Raw genomic sequence first — 9,321 nt, 5'->3', positions numbered from 1 at the left:
CGATACAATTTGCTTCGGTACGTCGCAACTTCGTTAGTCTTCCAGCCCTTCCCAGTGTTCAGGAACACCAAGTCGATAGGTAGCACAGGATCACGCCCGTACAGACTAAAGAACGGGGTGTCACCGAGGCCTTCGTGATACGCCGTTCGATACGCAAATAGGACCCTTGGCAGGTACACGTCCCAATCCGTCTGCGTCTCGCTCACAAACACACGTAGCATACCCATCAACGTTCCATTCCGACGTTCCACCAGACCTTGTGTTTGCGGGTGGTACGCCGCTCCGAGCAACCTCTTAACCCCCAACGTCTGATACAGTGACTTGGCCAGATTGGACGTGGCGTTGGAGCCACGATCACTTAGTAGACGTTCCGGTACTCCATCTCGGCAGATAACGCCCTCTATCATAGCGTTCACAAACGAGGTCGTGTTCGGCGAAGCGACCGCAAATGCCTCGACGCATCTTGTGAAATATTCCACAAACACTAGAATGTACTTGTTTGCCACGAGGCGTGACGACCAAAGGTCCAATTGCGTCGACTACGAGTAGCGAGAATGGGCCCGACAAGTCCTGAACTGGCATTCGCTGCATCAGTCCAGCTCTCCAAGGTCTATGTCCCTTTCCACCACTGCAGATAGATCATTCACGCACGTACTCGATCGCGTCCTTCCTCCACCCATGCCAATATGCGTGCCGTCTCACCTTGACCGTCGTCTTCGTTCTCCCCAAGTGTGCGGAGAAGACGTCGGCGTGACAATAGTGCAGGACTGTCTCAATAAACGGTAGCGGGACAGTTGGAGCGCACACAGATCTGGCTGCACCGGCACATGCTCCTAGATGTACGAGACGTGACGTGCCAGAACTCCGTTTCGGATCAAGTAGTGCGGAGACATCTTTAGCACACCCACGCTCAGTTGTGGGTCAAGGGCCAAGGCTCCAACTTTCAGGAACTTCGTCAGCGCTCGCAATTAGGGTACGCGTTCTTGTTCCGCCACGAGCTTCTCGTAGTCTAACCCGAACACGTCTGTCGGTGATGTGCACACCTGCAGAGCCCTTCCTTGTGAGTCTTCTTCCTGCTCCGCTTGTGTGAGAGGCTCGACAGCTACAGACGCGTCCTCTGTCTTTTGGTTACTTCTCTCAGTCTCTCCGTTAGGATCCGTAGTCTCGGTAGGCTCCCCGACTGGGATTAGAACGTCGGTGGCGATCCTACCCAGCGTTCCGTTTAAGACTTGCGTTCCAGATCGAGTCTGCACATCGTCTGAAATCAAAACTTGCAAGTCAGAAGTCTCTTCCTCACTGTCGTTGAAAAGGTCCGTCATCCGAATGGCGCTAACAATAGCAGCGTCCGGTCGGTGATACAGTCTCGACAAACCATCAGCGTGTCCCATTGACATTTCAGGCTTGTGGTATATCTTAAACCGTAGTTGCGACAGCTCCATAGCCCATCGTGCCAGCTTGGCGTTTGGCGTTCTTGTTGTCTCGCCGAAGTTCCACGTGAGAGCTTGATAGTCCGTGTACAAATCGAATTTCCCGTGACTCCGATAACACCGGAACTTGCGTGTCGACCATACGATTCCCCAGCACTCAATTTCTGTCGTTCCACTTGTCTTGTTAGCCCAGCTCCGTTGCGATTCAACCAGCATCTTACTCGCGTACGCGATTGCCCTGTCTCTCTTGCCGACTTCTTGCATCAGAAATGCTTCTACTGCTAAGTGGGACGAATCCACGTAGAGCTTGAACCTTTTCTTGAAGTCCGGATACACCAGTATCAGTGGTTTCACTAGTGCTCGTTGTAGTTGACGGAACGCACCCTCACAGTCGTCGTTCTATCTAAAATCGACGTCCTTTTGCTTCAAGCGTCCCAGCGGCGCAGAAATTACAGCGAATCCCGGTATGTAGCGTCGAAAGTAGCTTGTCAGATCCAGGAATGCTCTAACCGTGTCCAAGTCGTGTGGCCTCCCGATGTTCATCACCGCGTTCGCCTTCTCAGGGTTCGGTAGTATTCCAGTCGGAGTCACGGTATGCCCTAGGAACGCCACTTGGTCACTCCCCAATGGCACTTCTTCATTTTCAACTTGAACCCAGCAGCTCGGAAACGTTCAAGAATTTGTCGTACCCGAATAAAATGTGTCGGAAAGTCGTCACTGAAGACAACGCAGTCGTCTAAGTAGACGAGACACGTCCTCCACTTGAGATCAACGAGAACGTTTTCCATCAGTCGCACAAACGCAGGCACGGCGTTACATAAGCCAAACGGCATAACCAACCACTCGTAGAGGCCGAATTTGCTCGTGGAAGCCTTTTCTTCCACGCTGTCGAGATCGATTAGAACGTTCCAATATTCCCAAGCAATGCCCATCGTGGAGAAAAGCTTCGCGTTCCCCAGAACCTCCAGGATGTCGTCGATCAAAGGCATTGGGTAACTGTCCTTCACGGTCACTGCGTTTAGTTTCCGATAATCGATGCCGAATCTTACGCCACCACCAGGCTTCCGTATCATCAACACAGGACTAGTCCACGGGCTTGTCGACGGTCTGATAAGTCCGAGATCCAGGTACTCTTGAATTTCGGCCTCCATGACATCTCGTTCAGCTTTCGACACTCTGTACGAAGGCTGTTTTATTGGCGCGTGGGATCCAGTGTCAATGTAAAATCGTAGCAGATCCGTCCTCCCAGGCTTCTTAGAGGATTCAACAAATAAGTCCGTCAGGTCCTACAACATCTTCGCGAAGAGGCCCCTCTGTTCTGCTCCGAGTGACGAGTCTTCAACGTCCCCTTCGAAGTCTTCTTCCTCGCTGTTGTCCATGGCGCCATTTATCTCAGCCTCGCTCGTTCCAACTCTGGCGGTCACGTTCTCTATCACCGTACTCAGCACTGCGCTTATGTTCCTCGTCGTTCCACCTGGCTTAGAAGACCTGGCAGTGACCGCAGACTTTGGAACGATAGTCACGGTAGCGACGTACGCGCCCGACTTGATCTCTACATCTTCCGCGGAAGCATTACACACCTCGACGAGCGCCGTTCCATCCATCACGGAACACAACCTCCTCGCGACTCTCAAAGACTCGTCCGTTCCGGGAACGCCCTCGACCAACACAAATGAGTGGTCCTTCATCGTTCCGCCTTAAGGAAAGCTTCCGGGCCTCTTCTAAATAGACTAGCGGCTAAATCTTGTAGAACTCACATAGCTACAATCGATGTGCCTTTGTAAGTGCTCGCGTTGAACTTGCTTAATCATGCTGGTAGGTCCCGGTTTCCTCGTAGACATTGATCCTGTAACGGGGTTACATGGTGTGGAACACACAGGGGTACGAAGTACCCGGAGACTTAACAAACTCTCAGTACATAAGTTGGAGAGTTAACAAGGTCTCTCAGTACGTTGGCCGAAAGCCACACGTTATGCATTTGATTAGGTTTAACTATGCTAGATAGTTAAACAGATACATTTACCCCTAGGCGGCTTGGCCGCAATAATAGTAAATAAAACACTTCTGGTTTTGAAGCATAAAAGTTAAGGTGTTAACTTTGAGCCCTGGTCTTGGGCTGTAAGTGTCCTTTGGATAAGGAACTTAGTATTAGTGACTATTTGAGTCGAACGTCTTCCTCTGACGCTAAAGCTACGGCAGCCCCGCTGCAGATCCAGTTCTCAATCGTCTTTGCCGATTTGTGATAAATTTGAGCAAGGTCTCTACGCGAATATCCGAGGCAATAACATCCGAAGAGACAATGAAATACAGTGTTGGGGTGGTCATTTCGGATTGGTTACGGCTTCCTCCATTGATACGAGAGAGTTATGACTAGGCTTTTCTGTCTAACATTGCAAACAATAACATTAGCTTAATGACATTAATATGTATAAATCTACACATCTACACCACGTTAGACGCTGCACCACCCTTGCATAATACTGCACACCTCCGCCAGGCAAGACGTCGCAGCAGAAGTGCGAGTGGAAAGTTGCTGAAGCGAACTTGTTTAGCTGCTATTATGACTAATCAGATCAGCCTGTGGGTTTGATGTGCGATTCGGCCAGTACGTAATAAAGTAAAAAAAATAGGACGGAATTGACAATAGCTTCACCAATTTTTGAGTTACTATAAACCTTTAACTACTGTCCATTTGTTACGAGTACAATATGATCTCTACCAAATATTAATAAAATTCGTCATATGTATGTTTTGCTCATAATTTGCAAACATTTGCTGAAACAGTATAAGGTAGAGACCCCTATCATACAGTATTACGTCAACTTTTGCAAATCATATGACTCTATTATACCCAATTGCGATTTATATTGTTTTAGTCTGTATTACGTCAACTTTTGCAAATCGCTTGACTCTATTAAACCCAATTGCGGTTTATATATATTTTTTTCATCTATCCGGACCTCTACGAAGGGCAAATCCATCTGTTTGCTTTATTGCGAGTGGATTGATGGGAACTTTTTTAAACCTCGCCATTTAGAGGAAGGTGAAGTCGTAACAAGGTTTCCGTAGGTGAACCTGCGGAAGGATCATTACCACACCTAAAAACTTTCCACGTGAACCGTTTCAACCCAATAGTTGGGGGTCTTACTTGGCGGCGGCTGCTGGCTTTATTGCTGGCGGCTACTGCTGGGCGAGCCCTATCAAAAGGCGAGCGTTTGGACTTCGGTCTGAGCTACCCAGTAGTAAAAATGTTAACCCCTGCCTCATTAGACTGATCAAATAGAGATTTTTAGGCTATTTCGATGACACATGGAAAGCTTAAATCGTTTGGCCAATCGCATCGCTCCGCTTCTAACCTTGCAGCCTGTCCGTTCATTTCTTGCTGCTATTTTCCTGTCTTTTCGCATGGTTACACTGGGCCTGTCTAATACAGTTTCGTCCCATCATACCAACCGCGCCTATCTTTCTGGCTTGATCTCATATGGACAATATTTTTCGACTCACTTTTCATTCAAGACACAAAATTGGATTTTTGAGCGACGGCGCGGCGAGGACAAGGTGCGCTGGCTGTATAATAGCAGTAGGGTAGTTTTAGATGTATATGCATGTATGTACGGGCGTGAGGCTCCTTGCGCTACGATATAACAAAAAAGACCTCTCAGGATACAGTCTGAGGCTTGCTTTGCAAGCAGCAATATGGTAACGTAAACCTACTGCTAGGCAAAATAGTACCTGTCATCCAATTCACCCTATGAAGTGAAATCCCAATATGCGTTGATAGGCGTGTCTACTATCGCTAAACTTATCTGGAATCTTGATCGATGCTGAGGCTTGGCGCACAAAGGATAATAACCAACCTTTTGAATAAGAGAGTGACTTTGCAACGAAGCGCACTTCAGCGTGGTGCCAGCAATATGCATCCGAGGTAGATCTAGCACACGGGAATCTTTCTGTAACAGCCGGTTGCCACGCATACATAACTATATGTGATGTTGCCAAACTTGACTTCACGATACTGAGACTGAACATTTGAACACCAACATATTGAGTAAAGTGTTTTTAAGCAAAATCAGTAGAACATGGTTTACATATATGTTATATAGTTTTGCTTTGAGTAAGAAATCTAAGCCCACCGCAGCGCAGCGAAGGTGTTCGACCCTCTTTACACCAACTAACCATGCCCTAGAGTCCGCGGAGCGGACGCCCAGATCGCTACAGGCAACGGAGTAATCTGACCGACACAAAAATCCGACTAGTGATTGTGAGCACACCTCTTTCCCATAGTAAATAATTTTGTATTCTTATCCAATCATATCTTTATACAAGAAGTTTTAATCCAATTACTTACAAAAAAATGATGAATGGCTGGAGATAAAACACTTCTTGGGCGTCGGTAATTGTCAAGTCATTTGGCGCGATGAACCGCGTTGAGCGAAGCTTCACAATGAAGCAAAAGCGCGAGGCCTTAAGGATCGCTAAATGTGGGGGACGTGCTCTATGAACCACTTACATTTTTTGATGTAAGCTACAGAATTAAGTTTTAACCAATTGGAGCCGACTTCGCCCCGCTCGCCAGCCAATGATAAAGCTAAAAAACCTGAGCGTTTCGTGTGACGGACGGACACACCGTGCTAGCATTGATAGTTTAGGACTACAGACAACGACGGAGAAATCCGACACCACTGAATAGCATCCAGCCATAGTAAAAGAAAAAACACAGAGCCCGACACAAAAATCCGGCGCTTCATTTGATGGGCTAATAACGCACTACAAAAAGAAACAGCACAGTAAAAACATGTGAAAGAAATAAAAAAGGGATTATATTCAGACGATTACTTTCGGATATGTACCTCGGGATAGCCTTTTCGAAGCTACGAATTATCGTTTTCTTCTCTAGCTTTTCCCAAGCAGCAATAGTTGACATTATAGTACGGATGCGCTTTTCCTTAGCGGTTCAACCAGTGCGTCTACCACAACGGCTCCGTATTTTTAATGTAAGAAAGCTAGCTCAACACCACAATAGCACAAAAAGTACATTCACATTGACTTACTTGCTCAAGTCTGCGCATATCCTTCATGTATGTTTAAAGGTCAGAGACGTCAGGAAAAAATTTCCTTGCGTCCCTGACCTTTTAACGTCTTTGATGTATGGTGTGTCTTGCAATATTAAATTTTTCGGAGGCGGTCTTCACGATGGCGATTTGCACAAGACTACATGTATCCATTATTCAAAGGCGGCATCGTTTTAATATTACGAAGTATTTACTTTTTTAATAATGCATGTTGCTTTTTATATTTGAGTGCCAACAAAGCTACTTTTTCTCAAATGAATAGCCCCTAAAGACGCTTCCTATGCTGCGAGGTGCTTAGCGTACACTTAGGAATGCGTGTTTTCGAGGCATACTGTAATATACGTAATACGCTGTACTTAATAGTTGTTGCAAGCTACAATGACTTTAATTACTACAATTGTTTTGATGTAGAAATATTAATAAATTGTCTGAGAGTGAGGTAACTGACTGAGCTGCGAAATCGTAGTACATGTACAAGTGAGAACAACGCTGCTAATGAACGTTGTCACTTGATCCATAAAGATAGATCGTTTTAGATTGAATAAAATGAACTCATATGTGTTACTGCTGTAAGCCATTGTTTTCTAATAGATATTTAAACAGCAAAATCCGATACTACTTAACTGGCGGGCGTGTCGTCGACAGGGGCGTATGATACTGTTATAAATTGAGCGGTAAGACAGCAACAAAACACGAAAGGTGTGAATTACAGTTGGTTAAGCGACACAATATTTAAATATTTCAATCATAACTGGCACAGATTCGAGTTCTAATTCTGAATCAGACGCTACATGCATTAAACATAATACAATTTTTTTTAGCTTTCATTGAGTTTGATATGAGAAGTGAACGATCTTTAATTACTTACAAGCTGAAATATGCAGTACAGGCAGGTGATAATAAGTAGTGCAAGCTTGAAAGGCCATTACTATCGTTTGCGCTGATGTGAGCTAAGCTTCACAGCGGCTCAGAAATGGCCCGTGATATCGAGCACGACGCTAAACTAAACATATTGTGTAGCGTTTGTATAAATCTTATTTGAAGTGCTAGTGGTTTTGGATGGATGATGAACATGCAGTGATAGCCAGCAATAAAAAAGAGATTGTATCAAGAATTTTGTTATGAGATCATTAGAATATTTATTTCTTAAATCAGGTAAGCATGATGCTGACCCAAATTAATAAATTAAAAAAATCGATTTAGGTACACATGGGTTCAGCGGTTTTTTCAATAGTTATCCCGCCGAAGCGGAGGAAGGTAAGTCATACACTACCGCCGCGTAGCGGCGGCGCTCGGCTAGTGAGATAGAATAGTGTTTTGTCCAATTAAAAGTCCAAATGTGGACCACAATAAATGAGATTGATCTGAGCTAGCATTACGAACCGAATAGCTACTGTACTGCACCCCGTTTTCGCGGGGGTGGACCATATAGGATTTGCAAATAAATCAGACTCTCGCATACAAGCAATAGTTCATTTGGATTCAGGATCATCACATCCGGAAGTTTATCAAAGGTCCAAGGGGGCGAACCCGGGGTGCAGTACTGTATAAAAGCTCGTAATATTTGATTTTATAAAGTAAGATACAGGCTGATCGATTAGGCATGTTACACCCAACCCTGACTAATCAACAAAGCGTGCCAAGAGCACTAAGTCATTCTGAACCATTCTTCATTTTCTCCTCGATCTACACCCAACCTTCGATGCGCGGGTTCATCATCTTGCTGGCTATCCAGGTCACTGTTACTATACTTGCCCATGGTACTGGTGCTGTCGACATCGAAACGCTCGCAACCACTCGATCTGGGATTGTCCAAGATCCTGCTGTTGCTGGCCATGTCACCAACAACGTCCAGCGGCTACTGAGAAAGCATGAGGATGTCAATGATGGCACCGAACATGATAAAAAGTCAACTAACGAAGAGAGAGATGTTTCAACAGCTGTTAAAGCATTTGCTGAGAAGCTAAAAAGTATCTGGACCGTCGGGAAGGTTGCTGACGCAATGGACGGTATACCCACGCTCCAACGATTGGGGCAAGCAGACCACATCGACGAATTAATTAAAGCAATGCTCGCTGGAAAAAACGCTGATGATGTTTCCAAAGACATGATGGCACGGACGATGACGATTTTCCAAATGATGGATGAGCGGAGATTCACTCCCAGCAAAGTGAAAATGTACATCGCGGAAAAGAAGGTGGTCTTGACGCCGGAAGATGCCCATTACTTTACGCCCTTATTCTCTGCGTATTGGAAGGCAGCCCACGTCGGGAAAAAGCTGGAATGAGGTCGTGTGGCAATGCAGTTGAGGCGGCGGTTACGTAGCGATCATAGAAATGAGGAACATGCACCGTCAGATTTAAGGCAGACACCTCACCTAATCTTGCTTTCATTTTTCGTTTCGTATACCTCGATGTAGCTTTACTAACTAAAAATAAACCTGAGAAACTTGGGATGCGTTGATCCTAACCATTAGGACGCTTTTACAACTTCTGAACAGCGCAGGTATGTACATGTACATTTGAATCGATAATAGTTGATATCTCCCGCCTATTTTCTGACAGTTGTAGGTTACTGCGCAGATATCTAAATAATAACCTGCGATTTAAGAGCCGCGCGGACTGAAACCCGGGCTCATGCAGTCCAGAACGCTACCTACGATTTAAAGAATGAGTGCGGGAGCACTCGGACGACAACCTTGAAATTTTTTTTATTTACACTGTTTGCAAGCTGAAATTACGTTTTCTCATCTTGTTCTTTTTTGCATTTTCATGTCGTCCGTTTAGAGTGTGTCAAATTAAAACTTATGGAGCGTTTGATCC

The 9,321-nt window shown here is 45.5% G+C and overlaps 1 protein-coding gene and 1 non-coding gene across 2 annotated transcripts; both read left to right on the top strand.

The window, feature by feature from the left end:
• Positions 1-4,407: 4,407 nt before the first annotated feature.
• Positions 4,408-4,519, top strand: PITG_33032 (the record flags this gene model as incomplete). Its single annotated transcript, XR_009934426.1, has 1 exon — positions 4,408-4,519. It is a non-coding gene; the product is annotated as an 18S ribosomal RNA (ribosomal RNA).
• Positions 4,520-8,201: 3,682 nt separating this feature from the next.
• Positions 8,202-8,786, top strand: PITG_22896 (secreted RxLR effector peptide protein, putative; the record flags this gene model as incomplete). Its single annotated transcript, XM_002903290.1, has 1 exon — positions 8,202-8,786. The coding sequence occupies one exon, from the start codon at positions 8,202-8,204 to the stop codon at positions 8,784-8,786; it is 585 nt and encodes a 194-aa protein (XP_002903336.1).
• Positions 8,787-9,321: the final 535 nt, after the last annotated feature.

This window comes from Phytophthora infestans, genomic scaffold, assembly GCF_000142945.1.
Source record: "Phytophthora infestans T30-4 supercont1.15 genomic scaffold, whole genome shotgun sequence".
Lineage (NCBI taxonomy): Eukaryota > Oomycota > Peronosporomycetes > Peronosporales > Peronosporaceae > Phytophthora > Phytophthora infestans.
This window is presented reverse-complemented; position numbering and strand designations above follow the sequence as displayed.